Source organism: Fragaria vesca, linkage group LG5 (assembly GCF_000184155.1).
Source record: "Fragaria vesca subsp. vesca linkage group LG5, FraVesHawaii_1.0, whole genome shotgun sequence".
NCBI lineage: Eukaryota > Viridiplantae > Streptophyta > Magnoliopsida > Rosales > Rosaceae > Fragaria > Fragaria vesca.
The window spans coordinates 7,596,017-7,618,959 of NC_020495.1; the positions used below are offsets into that span (position 1 = coordinate 7,596,017).

At 38.2% G+C, this 22,943-nt stretch overlaps 5 protein-coding genes across 5 annotated transcripts; 3 read left to right on the plus strand and 2 right to left on the minus strand.

The window, feature by feature from the left end:
* The first annotated feature begins 287 nt into the window (after window positions 1-287).
* LOC101311863 (glycerophosphoryl diester phosphodiesterase-like) lies at window positions 288-3,171 on the plus strand. The gene is made up of 8 exons (XM_004299250.1): window positions 288-391; window positions 1,199-1,377; window positions 1,492-1,675; window positions 1,796-1,870; window positions 2,062-2,171; window positions 2,271-2,489; window positions 2,603-2,758; window positions 2,846-3,171. The coding sequence occupies exons 1-8, from the start codon at window positions 376-378 to the stop codon at window positions 3,083-3,085; spliced, it is 1,179 nt and encodes a 392-aa protein (XP_004299298.1). The 5' UTR covers window positions 288-375; the 3' UTR covers window positions 3,086-3,171.
* Window positions 3,172-3,791: 620 nt separating this feature from the next.
* LOC101298717 (replication protein A 70 kDa DNA-binding subunit-like) lies at window positions 3,792-7,223 on the minus strand. Its single transcript, XM_004301064.1, has 12 exons — window positions 7,093-7,223; window positions 6,607-6,753; window positions 6,343-6,513; window positions 6,070-6,247; window positions 5,690-5,960; window positions 5,500-5,602; window positions 5,242-5,366; window positions 5,051-5,129; window positions 4,830-4,974; window positions 4,536-4,693; window positions 4,311-4,431; window positions 3,792-4,233 (listed from the first exon to the last, which is right to left on the minus strand). The coding sequence occupies exons 1-12, from the start codon at window positions 7,221-7,223 to the stop codon at window positions 4,042-4,044; spliced, it is 1,821 nt and encodes a 606-aa protein (XP_004301112.1). The 3' UTR covers window positions 3,792-4,041.
* Window positions 7,224-12,994: 5,771 nt separating this feature from the next.
* On the plus strand, window positions 12,995-14,824 carry LOC101299009. Its single transcript, XM_004301065.1, has one exon. The coding sequence runs from the start codon at window positions 12,995-12,997 to the stop codon at window positions 14,822-14,824; it is 1,830 nt and encodes a 609-aa protein (XP_004301113.1).
* A 645-nt stretch (window positions 14,825-15,469) lies between these two features.
* On the minus strand, window positions 15,470-17,299 carry LOC101312154 (presenilin-like protein At2g29900-like). The gene has a single exon (XM_004299251.1). It carries the CDS (start codon window positions 17,297-17,299, stop codon window positions 16,010-16,012), a length of 1,290 nt encoding a protein of 429 aa, XP_004299299.1. The 3' UTR covers window positions 15,470-16,009.
* A 2,008-nt stretch (window positions 17,300-19,307) lies between these two features.
* Window positions 19,308-21,738, plus strand: LOC101299304 (polyadenylate-binding protein RBP47B-like). The gene is made up of 5 exons (XM_004301066.1): window positions 19,308-19,335; window positions 19,933-20,086; window positions 20,173-20,241; window positions 20,675-20,781; window positions 21,313-21,738. Exons 2-5 carry the CDS (start codon window positions 19,942-19,944, stop codon window positions 21,736-21,738), a joined length of 747 nt encoding a protein of 248 aa, XP_004301114.1. The 5' UTR covers window positions 19,308-19,335; window positions 19,933-19,941.
* Window positions 21,739-22,943: the final 1,205 nt, after the last annotated feature.

The window sequence follows — 22,943 nt, forward strand, 5'->3', positions numbered from 1 at the left end:
ATCACATATCAATATCATCATCCAATTCAATCAAAAAAAAAATCATCGTCCAATCACGTCACAAATGACAAACAACAATTCAGTCCAATGCCAACTGGTCTTGGTCCTCCAAAGAGTCCCAAAGGCTCTACAAAAATATCACCCAATCAGAACCCTCCAAGTGTCATCTCTATTTGTGGAATATTCTTTGGTTCAACAGCTAGATCCATGGCGCTTCTCAACAGTCTCCCACGTTATTAAGAGGTCTCGCTCACACACGATCCTAGCCCCACCTTAGGATTCCACATATCATCACTTTGAACTTTCTCAAGCGCACGCTTCTGTGATCGTTTCAGAAGAACCCAGCACACTTGGAGAAGCTGGGCCAAAAGCTCCATGGCTGCTTCTCACTGTAACCTTTGAACTTGACCCAGAAATAGTGATGGGTTACATGTTTTCAACTGTTGTTTGTGTGTGAATGATTACTGGGTATTTGTCAGTTTCCTGAAAAATTTGATCTTTTTGTTTGGTGGTGTAGTGATGAACTGTGTGTTTTTTGGTCTTTTTCTTGTTGTTGGTATCAGTTTTTGCATGTTTGTGTGTGAATGGTTACTGGGTTACTTAGTTTTGGAGTAAAATTTGATCTTTTTTTCTGGTAGTGTAGGAATAGCATTTTGTGTTATTAACTATTGTTGGGGTGGTGCAAGCTTTTCAATGTTTGTGTGTGAATTGTTTCTGGGTTTATTCAGTTTTGTGGAAAAGTTTGGTCTTTTCTGGTAGTTGATGTGCTTCTGATATTGGTTTTCAATTTTGTTGATTGTTTGCCTTGGGGAATTTGCTTATCTGGGTTTGTTTGATTTGTTTAAGCTGGCATTGACAGGATAAACTGCCTAGTTGGGTGATTGAAGAGGATATGAATCTTTGCATTTTGGGATGATTTGGTTTTAGTTGGAAAATGGCTTTGATTTTTTTCTTACTTTAGCAAAATAATGACCTGGTGTTTGATCTGAGTTTGTGCTTTCTATTCTATATGCAAGTAGGTACTTTGGTAGTTTGGTTTAATAAGACAATTGGTTTTCTAAATGTAGGATACAATAAGTCTTTATTTTCCAATATTATGAAAATGAACATACTGGGAAAATTTGTATTTATTTATGCAGGTTGCTGTGAGCACTTTTAGGTTTGGAGAGTTTAATTCTGGTGTTTATGGATTTGACAGGCTTTACTCCTTTTGTATTTCTACTACTCCTTGTTGGGTGTTCAGGAAGGCCATTATATCCACTTCCAAGTAAAATTGCCAATGCATATAGACAGCCTCTACAAACTTCTAGACCATACAACATTGCACATCGAGGATCAAATGGAGAGATTCCTGAAGAAACTGCTGCTGCATACATGGTAGTCACTCACAAAATAGTTAGATGTTGTACGCTTTGCTTGGCCTGATTGTCATAATTTTCCACCTGATTAAAAGCAGTTCATAATGTGTACTAAAACATGGCATTCTTGCAGAGAGCTATTGAAGAGGGTACAGATTTCATTGAAACAGATATTCTCTCTTCAAAAGATGGAGTTCTAATATGCTTTCATGATGTGACCCTCGATGATACAACTGATATTGCACAGCATAAGGAATTTGCAGATCGCAAACAGACCTATGATGTTCAAGGGGTCAACACCACTGGTTTTTTCACTGGTATGGAAGCCTTTCTGCTTATAACACTTGTCAAATTGTTAATGTAAGTAAATATTTGATCTTATTGCCAATTCCTTTAATTAATTGAGGATGATAAAATATTATTTAAATAATATGCAGTTGATTTTACACTTAAAGAACTGAAGACTTTACGAGTGAAGCAGAGATACGCATTTCGTGATCAACAATACAATGGTAAGTTATTTTTCAGATATATAACTCTGAGCTTATCCTTTTGATAAATATGTAAAGTTCAGAATTAATCATATAATGGTTACATATGTCAAATATACATGTAAAAAGCTACACCGTTATGATCTTTTGTACTTCTTACTGAACATATGCTTTGTTTTAAAGTAAGATTATTCTTTTGGTGTATTCCCCAGGAAAATTTCCTATCATTACTTTCGAGGAGTTCATTTCAATTGCGCTGGACGCACCCAGAGTTGTTGGCATATATCCTGAGATTAAGAATCCTGTATTGATCAATCAACATGTGAGTACCCTGAAAGCTGCACCAAGAATGGTTGCACCAAACCTGATTAGTGTCATGCATTTCTCAATCGCACTTGGCTAATGCATGAATTTATGACAGGTAAAGTGGTCGGATGGTAAGAGATTTGAGGACAAGTTTGTGGAGACACTTAAAAAGTATGGATACAAGGGTTCATATATGTCGAAAGATTGGCTGAAGAAACCTGCATTTATCCAGTCATTTGCTCCAACTTCACTTGTTTATGTATCAAACCTGACGGACTTGCCCAAGATCTTTTTGATTGACGATATTTCAATCCCTACTCAAGACACTAATCAGGTTTGTGTTCCCCCTAGTGTGTTTAACTAGGATAAACTCTTTATAAACCTTCAAATGTTTTACTGTAATTTCTGCAATTATTCACTAACTTTCTTAAAATTGATGACGTGCAGTCGTATTGGGAAATTACTTCAGACAGCTACCTTAGCTACATTAAGGATTATGTGGTAGGCATTGGACCTTGGAAAGACACTATTGTTCCTGTAGTAAATAATTATTTGCAAACACCTACAGATCTGGTCTCCAGGGCTCATGCACATAACCTACAGGTAGAGCTTCTTTTCTGTTTATGTTGCTTTTCGGGTAATGTGGTCACTTTTGTTTGCCTTATAATTTGTTCTTGATTTCCAATCCAGGTACACCCATATACATACAGGAACGAGAACTCCTTCCTGCACTTTGACTTTCATGAAGATCCGTATCAAGAGTATGAGTACTGGCTTAAGGAGATAGGCGTTGATGGACTCTTTACAGACTTTACAGGCAGCCTGCATAAGTATCAAGAATGGACCTCCTTTAATCAAAGTGATTACAATAATGCATCAAAGTTATTGCATCAAATAGCATTGCTGGTCTCTTCCTATACAAAGGCATGAGACAGTACATTTGTGTATCATTTTATCTTGTAATAAAATTCTGATTTCGAGTTTTTTTAGATTAGCAGTACAGTTGCCATTTTCTCAACAGTCTTCATGCCATGACGAAATAGTCAGTGTCATTGTTAATACTAATTATCAAATCAAATGATGTTAATCCAATCAAATAATGTTACGGTGGACTTTGAGGAAGACAGATGCAGATTTAGCTCCAACCCAAAACGGAAGGATAAGACTGATTTGATGTCTGTGTTGATCTGGGGACTCCGACATCTGCATAAAAGAGTCAAAGAAATAAACACGGGCAATGACCAAGACCTATGTACCACAAATGCATGTTTAGGCAGATAGGAAATTAGATGCATTTATACCATGGAAGGTGAGACGTAGACAATCTTGAAAAGGCTTGCGTTTAAGTAAACGTACCAAAGATTTTATAGCTTGCTTACTACATAAGTTAGGTCGGTATTTATGTGTTGTCGTTCCTTTCTTGCTTACTACATAAATTAGGTCGATATTTATGTGTTATCGTTCCTTTCGTATGTAAGGAAGCTAAACCGTTAAACTATAGATATTTAGCTTTTAATCTAATTCTATCAATAAGCAATTTCAAAGAAAGATTTAGAAGTTAGAGTAGTGTTCATATGAATTAGCAACTACAAATAACAACTTTTGTACAAGTCAATCACAGGAAGGCTTATATAGTAACTCATATAAATAGATAAGGTTTTAATACATTTCTGGAATTCAACAAGATCATCTGTACTGGACTACTGGTCTTAAGAAAAACGGCATACACAAGTCATGTCATGACAACTGCCCTTCCCCAAGATGACAAAACAAAGCCAGTAACTTGAGGCAGGGAGACCAAAAGTGAATTGCCAGTAATCCTCATCTCTTGTTCTCTATGGGCTCTAGACCACAGTTTCCACTGAAAATAGAGCCCAGGCAGTAATTTAAGAGGCCTTCATCTTCGATATCTCTTCCAGCATATATTTGGATTCAGCAGCGAAATCAAGTGGAGCAACTGCCCTGGCAGTTACCCTTTGCCTCTTCTGGTCATTGTATTCATTCTGAACAACACTGACCCTGAAAAGATGAGGAACCCAAGCAGCTTGTTTCAACTTCAGCTGGTACTCGTTGTCCTCCTGGAAAACGTGAAAAACTTGAGAAATTTGAAATCAGATGCAACTTTTAAAATATGAATGCATGTGCAATTATATACCTCTGATCTCAATTTATCTAGCTCATCTGCAGAGCACCCAATAATCTTCTCTGCTTCATTATTGAACATTGAAAGATATACTTCACCAGTTGCATCCATAGCTCTTGCAAGTAATATATACCTGGAAAGAGAGACCAAAGATAAATGAGATGGAACAGAACTGTATAACACCAACACTACTAATAGCAACTATACCATGAACTGTCAAACCCAAATGCATCTTACCTTAGACTGCATTCTTCAGCAATTTTCTGGCACCCTTCACACCAGTAACCCCCATCACCTTCAGTCACCTTTTTGTTGCATACTTTGCAAGCCCGGTACCAGAGAGTCTGATCAGACTTGATGGGGCCTATATAAGCTTTAACACTGAAAAACACAGGCTGCACAAGAAAATCCACAAGATCACAAATGAGCAAGAGAGCCTACCACCTTGAATTCCTAGGAAAGTTTGGAGAACAAATTTTGGTGGTTAAGTAACCATTTCCTTGGAATTCACATTAAGGGAACTAGTATTACCTTGTCCTCTCCCAAGGATGGGTTATCTTTCAAATGAGACAGGGGGATTCTATCAGAGTACATGGACCATGCTCCACTATTGGCTGATGGGCTCATACCAGAGCCAACAGATGCCATTGAAACCTCTTTACCTTCAGAATCATACCTGTCAAATCAAACAGCTATAATGGATACCACTGAGATAAGAAGAGAAGTTAAAACTCTACCGTGCAAGAACTTACCAGGATTTCAACCTCTTTGCTTCAGGTAAATCTGGATCCACCACTATTGAGCTCTTGGACACCGTAGACAAGGATACACCTACAACAATATGCACAAAAGTCTGTTAAAAATAGGAATATCTTTTCTATTTCTTCAGAAATTACACAATTTAGAACACTATTCTGAGTTATGAAATAAATATTTTGGCTACCTTGATAGTCTCCAACTCTAACGGATTTGATAGCGACTACAGGCGATTGATTGACTTTGTCCAGCAATTCCTGGCCAACACCAGTTGCAAGATCATTCCATAAAGAAACCACAACCACTTTTTTCCTGCAGTCGAGATGCCGATTGGTTGTCAGTCCAAAAGAAAAGGATGCTGATTGTTTGTCAGTCCAAAAGAAAAGGATATCAATTGTTTTGGTGTAAAATATTAACATAGAGTTGCAGTAGCAAGTAGACTTACGACTCATCAGCAATGGTAATGTCACGCTTTGGGATACTCTCATTGTTGCTCTTCCTTCTAATACTCATTGTAGGAGACACACTTGTAACAACTCCAATAACATCTGAGACACAAGGCAACAGTTCATAAGAAGGATTTAGAAAACCACACATCTAAGAGACTAAAACAGATTGTAGAAGTAGCTACTCACCCACTAGCACCTTTTGGTTAACATGGGGGCCCAGCATATCAATTGGGACAAAATCAAATTTTGTTTCAGGAACAAAAGCTTCTTCATTGCAGACTTCATCCACCTCAGAATTCTCATTTAAAGTCATTTCATAATCATTTTTTAATGTGCTAAACTTCTTGTTAGCCAGCTTTAGAGACCCCTTTGAAACATAGTAAACCTTCCCCAATTCAAACTTTTCAAAAAACTTCTTTGCAGCTTCATTGAACATTGTAGCTTGAATTTCAGTTCCCTACAACAAATTGAACAAGATTTAAACACAAGTGAGAAACAGTAAGCCACATATATAACTGAGGAGCATTGGAACAACATAAACAAAATCTAATTCCTGTTTAACTTACATCTTCATCTGTTAACTCCACATTGAAAACACAGCCTTGACCTCTAGCATTCGTGTAAGTACGCATGGGTCCCTTGTTTGTTACACGAACCTTTATAGTCCAATTGCCTTGATAAGGATTCAAGGACACAATAGGATGAACCCTTCTGGTCATGGCCATTCGTGCAGCCGGGGCCATACTGAATCAATTCACAACATATACAAATGGTTAATACAATCAAGCACATCACCGAAAACTCCAATGACAACAGATTGATGACAAAAAAACACTTACTTTCCATTCTGCTCATGCATAATCTGATTGGCTGATTTAGTCACCATCTCTTGCTTGGGCTTCAAAATAATCCCAACCTGCTCTCCTTTCACCTCATTTTTACTAACCTCACTCTCAATCTCCGCCTCAAGAGGAGGCGAAACCATCTCACATTTTATCACAATCATACATCTGAAACAATAAATTCCAATCCAAACTTCAACATATGAAACCAAAACACTTCAAAAAGAAACAAACCGCAAGACAGAGAAGTGATATGCTTACTTTTCAGGCTTGCCGGGAATGTCATTAACAGTGTACTCAAGAATACGAACGAGGCTAAGGTTCTGAAAATCCCCAGAGTCAACCATTGAACTCATATCTGAGTTGAGAATCCCCTTTAGCTTCATCTTCCCATCACTAGCAGTAAACCTACACCAACAGATCAGTATGAATTAGATCCTATTTTTATTAGGGTTTAGGCTCCAGATCCTAATTGCAGAACCCCAAAAGAACCTAGATCCAAAAATTCAAAGCTCTATTTCACTACCCAGCACAAACCCAAAAACAAAATCACTCACAAAATTAAAAAAGATGACATCTTCTTTGAAACTAGAGCGATAAAACACTATCCGAGAAATACCCATGAAGAATCAAATCATTTACATAACACAAACTGTGAAAAAAAATTACACAGTAGTAGTAATCTAGGGTTGAATTTTCATCCAGCAAAATCCAAAATCGAATGGATGGGTAAAACACGAAGCTTACATATAACGGTTGCCGTTACGTCTGAGATCGAGGATCTGGACCACGATCTCCGGGATCGGACTGGATCCGTCCGGCGATGGGTTCGCCAACAGCGTCGAAATCGCATCTGGGGTTGGTCCAAGCTTGGCCATTTCTCTCTCTATTTCTTCTGGGTTCTCTCTCTCTCTCTACTAAAAGTTTCTGGGGGCAATTTGAGGATAGAAATGAGATATGGAAGACTGCAAATGGGTTTGGGGGGTTTTGTAATGTTAGGGTTTTAGGCGGGAGATTTTGAATTTGTTTCCCGCGAAACCAATTGCGGCGCCAAAGTTTTAGCTTTCGCTGGTTTTTTCGGATTTGTGAACTACGCGCGCCCTCTCAAATTTATTTTCAGTGGTTTTACTTCTCTGTCCTTGTTTGGGCTCATTGGGAGCTTGATTCATCCATTCCATTTTTACTTTTTTATTAAAAAGAATATATCCAAAAAAGTGATACAAGCAACTATGGTATGTATGTCATCGAGCAGTGCATGTGAAATTCTTCAACTATCCATTGCAGTATAGTCTGGATACAACTGCTTGACTTGAACTTATGGAAATTAAGTCTATGCCTGGATTTTATCCAAGACTTGAGAAACTTAAATTTCTGTTAGATTCATGATCGAAGTTAACAGTTAAAACCAAACGATATCTGCCAATAGATTGAGCTCGGTTCTAAAGATGGAGAAATGTGATCTGGGAGGATGGGGATACAAAGAAGGGGATAGTGATGGCAAGGGAAGGTTGCCCATGAGGTCACTATACTTGATCACTTACCCTTCATTTACTGGTGGAGGTGGCAAACAGACCGACTCGGCTCATTTGATCCAGTTTCAGGTAGTGTTTGGGCCCAGTCCAAGTCGACCCATTTTTTAACAGGCTCGGATTCCGGTTAGCCCATATACTCGAATATTTACAATAACATAAAAGGGTGTGGAAGATGACAGTAACATAGAGGAATGCGAATGTCTTTGCATTGTCATGGATTGAATATTTACATTCCAAACGGTGTCATGTACGTTCGTGTTACCTATTGTTACTAAAAACATATTAACATCAAATAAAGGAGGAAAGGAGAAGAAAGAAACTAAAAGACTAGAGTTTTGTACGGGGTATTTTCGATTAATTCCTTTTGTTCCGATGAAATTCTACCACTACCCTCAACAATGAATCTCAGTTAAAGCATGAGCAACAAGAGAAGCAAGACAGCCATTTGTGCTTAACCGTAGCAAGGACTGATTTCGAGGGCTGGGATGCTGCATTTGGTGTGCTGCTTTCTCTAGGTGTCTGTGGCCGTGAATCTATTCGTGGTGAATTTTGCTTTTGATGTGGTTGGCCTCGTGGCGAATATTGTTGCTTTTGCTTCCCTATTCCATCTATTTTCAGTGAACTGCTTCTATCTTCACTCCCTGCCAATCTGCATATAACAAGAATATATTCAGCTCTTTGCTCAAACATAATGGAAATATGCACAAATAGTTGAAAAAAAAAACAGTTTTTACTAAAATACTTGCTCTTGTAAATGATTGACATATGCTATTGTTACTGCTACGACACTTTAAGAAAATCACTAAAAGATTGAAAGTATTCTGATATATGTGGGATTGAGGGCAGTTAAAACTTTGAAGGATGCATGCAAAGCTATTTACTCCAATGTTTAAGTTCTCCCAATTTAGGCAGGAAAGTATGGAAAACCAGCACTTACATTGGAAATGCAAATGATTTAGTACTGCCATTGGAAGCATGGGACGTGACAGATGGACTATTAAACTTGTTGTCGGTGAGGGATGGACTGACTGCGTGATTTTGGAGGCGCGGCGATGGGCTTCCTTTACTGTGATTATCGGCTGAAGATGATGGACTTGCTTTGCTATCATTTTCGGCAGATTCCATTATAACCTGTCTCATAGTCTCTACGGCTTTTGCTTCAGTTACTCTTGGACTTGGTCCCTCAACCAAACTGCGGCTATTTTGGGAAAACTCAACTTGCTTATCCGGAGGCTGGTTACTCGAAAAATCTATATATGACATGTTCAGTTCTCCAGGCATTCCCAACTCACCGGATTTACCTAAGTAGGAAAACTGTTCCCTGGTGAAACTCATGTTACCCATCTGAATGCTGAATAGGGATTCATTGGAAGCAGCACTCCATTCCATTGGGGCTGCGGATGGTTTTCTAGCAAACACATAGTCAGGGATCCTGTACCCGGAGGCACTAGCAGTGTCACTAGGCCGCTCCATCACCTGCGTAAGAGGAAATTGGGTTGCAGCTGGATCATTTCCCAAGCTCAACGCCTCATCAGTCCTAGATGTAGAGCTGCCTAGAAAATCCTCATCGGTGTAGCTTGCACTTAAGAAAGAGCCGGTGGGGGATGGATTGATGGTTGCATTGGCATTATCCGAAGAAATTACATCATTGCTCACATCAACTACCAAAGAGGCAGCAGTACTTGCAGGGGTGTTGGGGTTTAAGACTTTGCCTGTAGATGAAATTTCACTAGAACCTGTAAGCGTCTGATTTATTTTCGGATCTGTATTCCCTGTGCCTTTGCTTTCGGGAGGTGCTTGCAAATGGTCTGAAGATGATGGTAATGGTGAGGAAGAGGGGCTTGATGTTATTCTCTCGTTCGCAGATTCCATAACTTAAAATGTCTTGATTCTCTAGCTCCGGTGGTCCAAAACCATCGGATCTCTGTAAAAACAAAAGGCACAAGAGCATTAGATCGCATTGCGAGAATTCAAATGCAAACACATTGTTGAACGTTACATATCTGAATCTTAGGTTATACGATGACTACAAATTATATGAACCCTGATATGTTTTACCACAAAAATCATAGGAAAAAGTAAACGAAATTACACAAAGAGGAGAGGAGTGTGTTCTAGGATAAGATAAAAACTACAAAACGGTAATGTCATTGAGGCATTGAGAAACAAACCGCTAAATGCATTCATCCAATTGAGAACAGAAAGCTAGCAGACTACATTCATATATGTGTTCAATGTAACACTCAATTTCCAACCAAAAAAAGGGTTTCCCTCGCATGAATTTCATGAGAAACATTATGTAATCAGTGAATACATGTTTTAAAGGAAACAAAATGTGCACACACAAAGAGATCATTAGAGATTGAGATGAAAGCAGACTCCACTAAATAGTAAGCGATATGTGTTTACAAAACTTACATGCCAAACAAATGCCAATTACCAGCACTGTGGATTTAGAGACCGCCAATCTCCGGCAATGATCCCGGTATGAGAATCAGCAGTCTCGGTTTCGCATTGGCGCCAAATTAACCACCTACGGAGGAGTAATGTGTAAAATTGAAAATTGGAAAAGAAACCAGAAATTGGAACAGAAAACAATTCCAGAACAAACAAAAAAACAAAACTGAAAATGGTGGAAATGGGAAGAGATAAAAGTGGAGGAGGTTAGAAGGCCTTGCATGGACATAGGCATTGCTTTCTGTTTCGTTCTGTTCCATATAACAACCAACTCTACGCGTCTCTCTTCCTAACTATTTACTAAATCTCAGGCTGTCTTTGCCCCTTTTGTCCCTTTGGTAAACTTCTTCTATATATGAAAATTGTTTGACTCATCTCCAAAATTATTTACGTGTTCTAAAATGCTTCTTTTGTTTGCTTCTTTTAGTCAATGTGGAATCAAAACATTTTACCATACCAATCATTTTTTGAGCTTAGTCTCTTTCTCTTCAGGGTATAGATTATTTCCATTATTAGATTTCACAACTATGTCAATACTATCATAGAAGAAGTCCGAAATTTCATCTGCCACCCTTTCATCAGTAGTCCTTGCTTTTTTCTCAGACGAATCAAGTAATGTAACACTGAAGTGAAGTGATACAGGCCACATTGGTCTTAGAAGAGAGGAAAATGGGATGTCCGACCGCAATGTAATGTTGCGGTTGTGCGGATTTATTGAGCACCCTCTTGTATAAAAGCATAGAATGAGACCTTGATTTCGAATGCAGCCGTTTCTTACTTTCTTTAAGTACTTCAGAATGTCATGTCATTCTATAGATGAATTTCAAATGGGAACCGAGTACCTGCTGGTTTTCAAGAAAGAAATTAAACTACATGTGTTATGGGAACGAGCAACAATATTGCTGTAATAATGGTACACAGAAGACTGAAGAGAAATTTTGAATAATGACCACTTTTTAGTCACTGAATTAATTTTTAACCTTAGTTTTTTATTTAGTTGAATAATAACCATTTAAGAAGGCCAAAAGTCTTTATTATCCTTAGGGAACAACTCACTATCTATCGTGAGAATCTCATTGCTTCCTTTTACTACAAGTTCTTTTTCACATAGTAAAAACTTAAACAGCTATATTGATTTGAACATAATCAAGTTTCTTAATCATTTGTCAATTTAAAGGTTCATTTCGGTGTTCGTCAAGAGTTTTCAGATTGTCAATTTTTCATGCAATGTAATGATGATCATGTATGAAATCTATATCTTTGGTTTTCTGAATTCTATGCGATATACATGTCGAAATGGCTATAAGCAACTCAGTATAACCAAAAGATAATACAATATTAGACAAACAGGAAAATTAGAAGGCACACGGATCATTTCCTTATGATCCATTTCATCCATCAACGACACTTGCCTATGTATTTCCTATACATAAATTTGATTATCATTAATCATAGACACCCAGGAAAACAAAACAAAAAGAAGAAGAAAACGAACTGGATAATTTGTTAAAAGTTTAAACAAATTTCACTCATGTCACCAGCCATATGTTTAGTTCATCTTGTTGATTCATCATTAATCATTATGTGTTGCTTCTGTCTATTTATCCTCTCTTGCAAAATAGAAGCCAAATCGCTCCGAGCTTCAAAATCTTCTCTCGAAATCTCTTTCACATATGCAAGATTCATAATGGGACAGAGTATAGACTGAGTAGTACCAAGCTATCCAATTATCTATCGACATCTAGAATAGTTCGTATCCATCATATATGAAGGGCATTCAATATATACTTTGTCTGCATAAATGTGTTAATTAAGGTTCTATGTTGGTTGAATTGAAATACAAGAAATAATCATATGAATTCAGTTCAGTTGAGCAGTTCTAATAAGGGTTTATATGACCTTTTGCCTTCTTAAAATGGTTACTATTCAACTAAATAAGAAATCAAGGTTAAAAATCAATTCAGTGACTAAAAACTGGTCATTATTCAAAATTTCTCAAGACTGAATAGTAGAGCAACAGTGCCACTTAAAGAGTTGATCGACCAACTTGATAGATGAATTAGGAAATTCGATCAGCAACTTTAAAGAGTTGACCAACTTCATCTCAGTCGATTATCCCTTTAATTGAAATTAATTACTCATAATCACCAAAACATTTTTTTAAATTTTATACTTTATCTAATTCACAGCAAACTAATGAATCCCAAAATTAATGATTTCCTAAACAAATTAGCAGACTTTCCTATGACAAATTAAGAAAGCAATAATGTAGCCAAAATATAGAAAGGGAGGGAAACCGCATATCAAATTCACAGTATTTCTTTTAAATCACCTTCCATATTAAGGATAGAAAATAAGGAAGTTTGCCCAAAATTTTATTCGTCAATTGATTAGACTTTTCACTCTAGGAAGCTCCAGGTTCATCTTCCCTCGACGTTTTTGCCATTTGATTTTTCAACTATTATTTTCATTACATTTTTTTAGGTCTTTATCAAGTTCATTTCTTGTTTAGCATCACTTGTTAGCATGGCGGTCACAAATCTCTTACTCGATTAATCAAAGAAGAAGAAGAAGTGGAGGAGGAAGTAGAAGCTCTCCATGTTCTTGCACCTAGGCAAATAATAAGGAATTGCCTAACGGATGCTTTGAAAAAAACCATGATGGATTTGGAGTCTCAATTGTCTGCCATTGTAGCAATCCCTCAAAGCAATGCACAAGCACTGTCCGAGTTCGACAAGCAGCTCAAGAAAGCGGAGGAAAAATTTGTTCGTTGGGAATCGAGGGATTTGATGATATGGGATTCAAGTCCGGTGGAGGCTTCAAAGTACCTGAAAGGCATTGAAGAGATACAAAGCTTGATTGAAACTATCGGAGGCTTGTCAGCGGATGAGTATGGTAAGAAGAAGAAGAACCTTCTTTACAGGGCAAATAGTGTGTTGAAGTTGGCAATGTCAAGACTAGAGGATGAGCTAATCCAAATTCTCCTTCAGTACAAGCAATGCGCCGATCCAGGTCACATGTCTTTTCGTTTGTTTGGAGTTGATCAAATAGGGTATGATAGCTTCTCACTTCCTTCAATCGATGAAAGATCGAGTGAGCTATCATCGGAGAAGAATAATAATAGCAATGAATCAGAGGATTATGTGGTGGATCTGGTGCATCCTCTAGGAATACCTCATATTAAGTCCATTGCAAATGTTATGTTTGCTTCAAATTTTGGGGATGAGTTCTGCCATGCTTTTGTCAATATGAGGAAGGACGCTTTTAATGAGTACTTGTTCGATGTTCTTGGCTGGCAAAAATTCAGCATAGAAGATGTGCACATGATGGAGTGGACAAGCTTGAACTCGGAGATGAAGAAATGGAATTGGATAATGAAGATCGTCGTGCGTGTCTGTCTTGCTAGTGAGAAGCGTCTATGTGAAAAGATTTTAGGGGAGTTTGGATCTTTTAGCTCATTTTGCTTTCTTGAAACAACAATGGATACAATGGGGTGCCTTTTGAATTTTGGTGTTGCCATAGCCATAGGGGCTCGTAGTCCGGAGAAATTATTTTCATTTCTCGACATGTATGATGTTCTTGCAAATCTTCGAAGTTATATAGATGCTTTGTTCACAGAAGATGCAGGATGTGTCATAAGAAACCAATTTCATGAGATAGTGAAGAGCTTAGGAAATTTGGCAAAGACAACGTTTGTGGATTTTGGAAATGTCATTGCTTCCAACACATCAGCAAGTCCTTTCTCTGGTGGTGGTATTCATCCTCTCATTCGGTATGTCATGAACTTCATTAAGACTGTTACTGACTACAGTGATACACTTAACTTGCTTCTCAAGGATCAACACATGGAAGGATCAGCTGCTGAAATTAAGTTTGAAGATCAGAAATGCATTTCCCCTTTGACCCTCTCTCCGACATCTGTCCATGTTCTGTCAATTATTGGGATCCTAAAATCAAACCTTGAGAGCAGATCCAAATTGTACCACAATGAGGCTCTACAACATGTTTTCATGATGAACAATCTCCATTACATGGTTCAGAAGATCAAGAACACCAGACTCGAGATTCTTTTTGGAGATGAATGGATAAGAACACAGAAGAGTAAAGTGCAGCAACATGTTAAAGATTATGTGAGAGCTACTTGGAGTTCAGCCGTTTCCTTGTTAAGAGATGATATTCGAGTGCCACATTTTCTCTCAAAGAAAAGTTCTAAAAATAGGCTCAAGGCTTTCACTGTTGCTTTTGAGGAGGTATACAAGATACAGACAGGATGGTATGTACCAGATCATGAGCTTCGGGAAGACCTACAAATTTCAACTTCACAGAATGTAATCCATGCTTATCGGAATTTTGTCGAGAGGGTCTCTGTAAAATATAAGATCACCGACAAGTACATGAAGTACACTGTTGATGACATGGAGGAGCATCTTCTTGATCTATTCGAAGGGTCACCGAGATTATTAAACAAAGCATCTACATGCAGGAAGTGAAACTTTGCTTCTTAGTTATAGTGGTTTGTATCTTGTTTTATCAAAAATATGCAAATGCAAGTGTTTCTAGTCTTCTTAAGCAAAACTAGGCAATAAGATATGCACTGAGATGTTTATCAACAACATATTTCTCCTTCTGCAGCAATATCATTTCACGTCAGGTAATGTGCTTTGTCATGTTATTGACTTGCGCTGATACCAAAATGGCAGTAAGTTTATTGGTTCTTTAGATGCTATGAGATTTCGTTTACGTCTCCATAGGCATAAATACGAGTATTCGGCATATTTCAGGGAATCGAAGTACTTAATCTGTCATGTGCAGAAGCGATATTGGGAACAAGAAGAAAGTTTTTGCATTGAATCTATTAGGGCATGTTTACTAATCTGGAATGAAATTGAGAGTGGTGTAATTGATTCCAGATGTCTTAATCTCAGCCAGAGAAACATATACATTCTTGGAGTAATAGAAGTTTGTTTGATGCAAACCAATTTTTTTTGGTTATCAAATTCTATTACCCACCCTGTGCTTAATTAGTAGCTGGAAAATATATAAACGAGTCATTCTCGATGTCTATATACTAATTGATAGACTCCAAGCAGAGAGATCAAGATTAAAGGTTTAAATCACTAAATTTTCTCCTTTTTGAATTGAAAAATAAACCTAAGCATAAATGTTTTTGCCAAATACAACAGTAATCAGTGAGTACACATAAGATCGATACAGAGAAATGAATATGCAATACATTCTGAAGCTAGCTGAAAATCTGAAATTATCAACTTTACAAAAGCAAATCACCTTTGGAAGTGAAGCCCCGGCAATAACAGGCCTTGTATGCATGCTTTTTTGTAACTGGAGCAGCATGAGGCTTACATGTTACAACTATCTATCAAAGTAGTCAAGGACAGGCATTTGGACCAGGGTTTGATCTTCGATCGTCCTCCCCAACGTGCATAGTTACCATCTTCCAAATCTAGTACCTCATTATTTCTTTGATGCCCAAGTGTGAGGAGCTAGAAACCATAATCTAGCGCATCTCAAACCAACTTTACTAAACAATGTAGATTCTGAACAAGCAACCACTGCGTAGTATGAGTGGCAACAACAAATCAATAGTATCATACATCATATTCTGATGCTTTATGCAGCTGCTCGTTTAGCTTCTACAACCGAATCCATATCTATCTCTAAAACATGATGAGATTCAAAGTACACTGTACAACAAAGGCTTCAAGCAAGAACCGGGTCAGTACATAAAACAGTACACCAAGCAGTATTGACACAGGAAGAGCTGGCAAAGCTTTCTGATACAAAGCCAGCAGTATCAAAGTAACTCCCAAACCGCCTATAATAGCAAGATAGCAAGCATACACTGTCATAAAATCATACATCGCCGCCCTCCCAACTAAAACACTATAGAATATAAAGTCTCCCAATCCCAACTTGATCGAACCAGAAGATCCCAATCCAATACCTTCCAGCAACATACTTTCACCCGACGCAGCATCCTCCAACCCGTGCTGCTGAGCACTTGTTATCTGCTCTAGCTGAGCACTTGTTATCTGCTCTAGTAACGGCACAGAAAGCTCTTGACCCCTATCCGCAACCCTCCCCTCTTCAGCCCCAACCAAACTCGACTCATTCCTGTTACCAAACCCAACACTAGCATTCACATTAGAGCTCAACCCGGAACTCAAATTCTCACCCAAACCAGAACCAACATTGTCATTATTCTCACTCTCATTCCTCCTATCTCTCCAAACCCTTCTCGGACCCTGAGACGCCACCACAGGCCGGGCCTCATACACCAAAGCCGGAATTTCCTCATCTCTAGAAATCGCAAGCTCAACCAACAACCTCAGCGGCCCAACAGGCAGCAAAACCGCGGCGAGATCATACAATGCCATGGCCACCAACAGCACCCAAGTAGTCCATTCCGGCAACAACGTAAACCAATAAGCAACCAGCATCCCAATCACAATCAAGTAGCCTTGTGTCACAAGTATCGCCATTTTCGACATGAACACAGCCAACACACCCACAACAGCAAAATTAAACAACACAACTAAAAACGTGACGCAATCAATCGGAACATTAAAATCCTGGACCAGAAACAAAGCAACCTCGCCGCCCATGAAGCCCAAGACAATAAACGAGGAGAAGCCCATGTAGGCTTTCAAGAACTTAGTGCATCTGAGATAGAACAGAAGGACCAACACAAATGTGACAAGAGTGATGACAGCCACGAAGACAAGAGAGTTCAGAAGGGCACCTACGAATTTGTCCCAGGTAGAGTCCGAGGTTGTCTCCGTGTAAGCAATGGTGGCAACGGAATTAACGGTCACCGATGAGTCTGAGCTTAAAACTGAGACGAGGATGACGACGAGGAACATGCAGATGGAGACCGGGGTTATGATTCTGACGAGTTCTTCGCCGAGAGTTTCGAGGATGCTTGTGGGTCTTGGGTTTTGGGCCATTGGGTGGTCGGGAATTGGATCAATTTTTGGGTTGTTGGGGCGGTAGGGGTGATCGGAGTTTGAGATTTTGGTCGGGGATTTCAGGAGTTGTGACAGGGCGAGTGTTTGAAGGTTTTGGTGGTTTGACCAAACGTTGATGATGACCTGATGGTGTTGGGGGAGCAGTTCCTAACCGTTGATTTTGGGTGATTTTATTTTGGAATATCCACTATAAGTCCTGAAAATAAATGATAAATCATGGTATTGTTCCTCTACATGTTTTGATTTATTGAATTACAAATATAACCTCATACAAAATGTCAATAATAGACATTAAATTTTACAAAAAAAAAAAAAAAAAATTGTAATCAGATTAGTTTTCTTCCTCTTCTTTTTTATTTTTATTTTTTATTCTTCTTCAAGTTAACAATACCAAATGTAAGGAGTCTATAAACTCTAAACCTAAGTGCAACCGTTGCTCAATCGCAAAGAACTACTACACCAAATGGAAGAATCTCCATTGATGAAGACGCAATTGGCCTTCTTAGGGTTTTCTTCTAAGTTAAAGGTTTCTGGGTTTTTAACTTTTTTTGGGAACATTAATCTGAATAGGTCATCGTCATTCTACAAGAGAAAGAGCTTGCTTTAATATTTCATCAGATTTGCTTCATGTATACCTATTTTCTTACTTTGTAGTTACTAACTTACTATACATTTGGTCACAAACACCACTTTGTTGCTTTGCAATTCATGATTTAAATTTTTTTTAAATTGTTGTCATTGAAAAATCGTTTTTACAACTTGATCAAATAATATAGGTTAATGACATTCTATGCAAAAACAAAAAAACAAAAAACAAAAAACAAAAAACAACAACAACAACAAGGAATTGAGGTTGCAAAAGAGGTTTTCATGAAAAAAGAGAAGAAGAAAAAAGAAATCAAGCAATCGAGGTCTGAAATAGAAGTTTTCATGCAAAAAGAAAAAAAATATATTAAAGTGTGGGAGGTCTAGAAAGCGAATAAGAGGTATAATGAGTAAATTATTGAAATATATATGAATAACAAACCTAAGGTTATTTTAAGAATTTGAAATGAGGTCTAATGAGCAAATGCTTGTTTTTAAAAATAAAAAGGAGGTGTAAAGAGACAGGGCGGTACAATGAGTAAATCTGGAGGTTCCAATAGCCGCACTCAATTCAATATCATTTGGTATAATAACATAAGCGAGAGACTGTGAGCTCGACTATGAAATACAACTTGGTGTAGTTATGAATAGTTGATAAAGTCTAACGTGAACCGATGACCCAAGTAACAAATATTTGTTCATGTGAGATCATAATTTCAGAAAATAAACAAAATGAAACCCTATTAGTCAATCTCTTGACCCGTCTACAATTATCACCCCGCACGGGGAGGGTTTCAAAGACAATTACATCACCTTCTCCTCCTCAAGTTTCAATTGCGAGGTAGTCAATGTAATATTGACGACGAAACAAACACACCTTTTAAGTTCCCCTTATAAAGGTTAGAGTGGTAGTCATTTTATGTAGTGACAACAAAACAAATGCGCTGTCTAGAATTCCGTCAAACAAATTTGACACTATCAACATGCAAGATGATTTTAAACTTTTGATTAATTGGTTTATCGTTACAAATTAGATGCAGAGAGGAGATATAACATAATTTACTCAAACACAAAATATATAGAAATTTACTCATGGAAACGCTTAAGCTGGTACGATCTACACTCATGACTCGTACACACAAGTACATGGTAAGACTATTGACATCAATTTTGTTTCAAAGTTTTTTTTGTTTTTTGTGACAAATTTTGTTTCAACTAAAAGTCTCAACATTCCACGTACCCTCACCCCTAATTTCTCCAACGGCTTCCGTCACTGCTCTAATCCAACGGCCCATGTTTTGTCTCCTACTTTCAACGGTGCACAATCCTCCACATAACCAAGAGCCTCAGTCTCGTTTCTCCTACATAAACCCCTGTGATCAGTAGGGTTTTAGAAGTCTCACAGAGTCTCAGAGAAAGTAGCGAGCTTGGTACGCACCTCTCCTTCATCGATTGCTCACTCCGAATTGCAAATACGATTACAATTGTGTTTTTCATTTGTTTAATTTCTATTTATTTATCATTTTCCGATTCTATTTGGTTTGTCTTTGTTTTCTGTTTGTTCGATTATTATATGGTTAAGAATCTTTAGGGTTTTCAATGGCTTTGGTAGAAAATGAGAAATAGGAAATTGTTCTTCCTGGGTTTTGTAAAAGACCCAAATTTGGGGAATCAATCAATGGAAATAGATAAATGCATTGTAGCTTGGTTTTGGAAATTTCTGCAAAATGGTCTCCATAGGCAAAATGGTTTGGAATCAATCAGTGGAAAGTGATATTTATAATCGGTGTAATTTGTGGGTGCAGTGATTCGTGTTGATAACTCAACATAGGCAGTTATTTTTCTGTGATTTTTCTGCATATTAGTATTGACATGCATGCTTGTACTTGTGACACAATTTTAGAGTTTTTTTAAGGGGTTATTTGGGTTTGCTGAGTCTTGGACAATGTGCTATGATAATGATGACTCGTGTTTTATATGTGCTGTGAACTACTGATCAAGACTTCTGTTCTGGTGGATTCTTTTAGGTTACTGCGATGGCTTTCTTAAGTAAGTTTGGGAATGTACTTCGGCAGTCTGCAAGCAAGCAGATCAACTCTGACTTGTCTCCCTTCAAACTGTGGACCCATCAGGCTGTAAGATGCATGTCGTCCATGGGAAGCTCAAAGGTCTTTATAGGAGGTGCTTTTACAACCCCTTGATGTTAACTTCCTCCTTTCCGCATTAGGTGATTTTGTGTTGATAGGGTATCAGTTTTTATAATGCAGGTGTATCGTATCAGACAGATGATGCCGGTCTGAGGGAGGCTTTTGGAAGATATGGTGATGTTGTTGATGGTATGTTGTAATCTTTATTCTGAATTCTAGAAAAAAATTATACTTCGAAACTGGTACCTTTATAAATTGATTTCGTTTCATTGTTCCAATCATATGTAAAGTAAACACTTTTATAGAATTTCTGCGGTTTTTTTTGGGTTTATATTTTCTATGTCAGCTTGCTGCAGTCATTTTTAATGTATTAAGTGTGGATGTGCATTTCTTTCTTCTTTAGTATACTCACTATACTGTATACATGGTTAATCTGCTTTGGCAGTGTGTCTCTGGTTCATTTCATTCAACTCACAGAGAAGATAACTCTCAAAGTTCCTAAGTTGTATATGTTAGAAAGAATATTTTGAACATCCCAATAAGTTAATGCTGACTTATTTTTTTTCTTTTCAGTTTTATTTGTTTAAAATTTGAATGCTGATTGACTCGATAAATGTTGTAGCACGAATCATCACAGACCGCGAGACTGGCAGATCGAGAGGATTTGGATTTGTTACTTACACTACACCTGAGGAAGCATCAAGTGCCATTCAGGGTTTGGATGGGAAGGTAACTATTGCTATTTTTTCTTGATGCCTTTCTGTGAATGAAATGAGCCAATGGTAGCTTTCATTTCAGCTCTCTTGTTTTGTTTTCTTTGGAATTAAAAACATCTTATTGATCGATGCTGAGTCCATGTGATTTTATGCTTAATAGTAAATTGTTTTTGCAATGGACGTGCACCAGGCTTTTGGATTCAGTCATGGCTTGTCTTGTCTCGTGTTTCTTTAAGTGGGTAGAATGTTGAAATATATTTTACAGCACTACTTATAATATTTTGGTCACTTTCTGTTAATGGAATCAGCTAATAGTGGCTAAAATGGATTTCATAATCTTACCTAATATTTCTGAAATGGAATTTGAAGTGTGAGACAGGGATATTTTGATTTGAAAATCCTGGCCGAAAACCTTTTTCTTCTTTTCCACATCAAAAGGGTTGCCTCCTGTCAAATGGAACCCAACTTCTTCATGCATACCTGCATCATTAAGTCTAGATTTACTGTTTTGAAAGCAGTGTCTAAACTAGCAAAATTCTTGCAGGATCTTCATGGCCGTATAATAAGGGTGAATTATGCAACTGACAGGCCTCGTGGCAATTTCAGTTATGGTGGTGGTGATGGTAGTTACAGTGGTGGTGGCGGCGGTGGCTACGGGGGTGGCAGTTATGGCGGTAGTTACAGTGGTGGCTACGGTGGTGGCAGGGGCGGAGGCGGCAGTTACAGTGGTGGTGGTGGAGGCGGAGGCGGGCACAACAGCTTTGGCAATGACAGCTATAGTAGGGCCGGTAACTATGGAAGTTTAAACTCATTAGAGATTGCTAGTGGTGGAGGATTTGGCAACAACACAGATTTTGGTCCTCCCAGCGGTGTTGGTACTGGTGGTGCCGATAACTTTGGTGTTGGCGGTGGCAGTGACAATAGCTTTCCTGACGGGGACGATCAGTTTGGCTATCAGAATAGGGCCTGATATATTATTAGAACTTCATGGGAATTTAGTTCGCCTCCCTGATTTGTTACAAGTAGATTGTTCCGACTTATTATTTTGTGTTGGATTTGGCTCTATGAACATCATGCACGTCTTTCTGCTTCTTCAATGAAGAAGCTGAGTTCTGGAAATAATAGTACTGGAGTGTCGGCTTCAAATTTTCATGTGTTCCCAAATACCTTGTGTTATGAACATGAATCATCTTAAATTCAAGTAGAATTCATATCCTATTAGGATTTAGGAGTAACTATAAGCAGTCCGGATTTTCCCTGATTTATTCTCTGTTTGGTGTTTCATTTTCAAAACCCAGAAACGAGTGTTTCAATTTGTTTCAATTTCAAAACCCAGAAACACAAAATCAATCGAGGTCATGGAGATCGATCTGAAGGAGACCACTTTCTCTGCCTCCTTCCATGAAAAACACGAAAACAAGTTGCAGGATACATGGCCGGAGGTCTAATCATCTTTAAAAATACTATGGCATTGCATGCGCTTTGAATCTGGCTGAGCGTTTTGTTACAATCTCAACAACCACAAGGATTAAGGGCCGAAACTATTTTATCAAGGCTACACGACTTGTAGAACTTTTGACAACAACTCATGTTCCACCAGACCACCACATATGGCAATAGAAATACTGCACGGTGAGGAAACATATCCTCATCAAGATTGGGAATCAAGAAGGTGGACTTTGAGAAAATTTATAAAACAATGGGAATGTCTTGCCAATTCCCTAGAGGCAATTGCAGCACGGACGGAATGCAATCTTTTTCTTAATGAAGACAGTCTTACTGCAGTTGGTTCAGCTCCAACAACGGTCAGGCCCTTAACTGCATTGTCCACGACACGAATCCAGAAACATCTATGAAGAGGTTGATAAGACAACCCTTACACAAATACGGGGCTGTTGAACTTCAACAACCAAATGTCGATGACACTGGAATGGAGAAGGATTTATATGGCATGCTTGGACTAACCACATACTGTTCATCCATCTTAATAGGCCGAGAAAAAGAGGTGCAAGAAGCTTGGCCATTTGTGCATTGGTTTTTGAAAGGATATGGCATATCTTCCACACTGAATACAGCTGAGCGCGCGTTGCTTGACAATATCAACTACCAGAAGGACTGTATCCAGATATTGTGCAGCAGGCTGGGGATTTTCTCGAACTTTTGGCTCAAACTAGT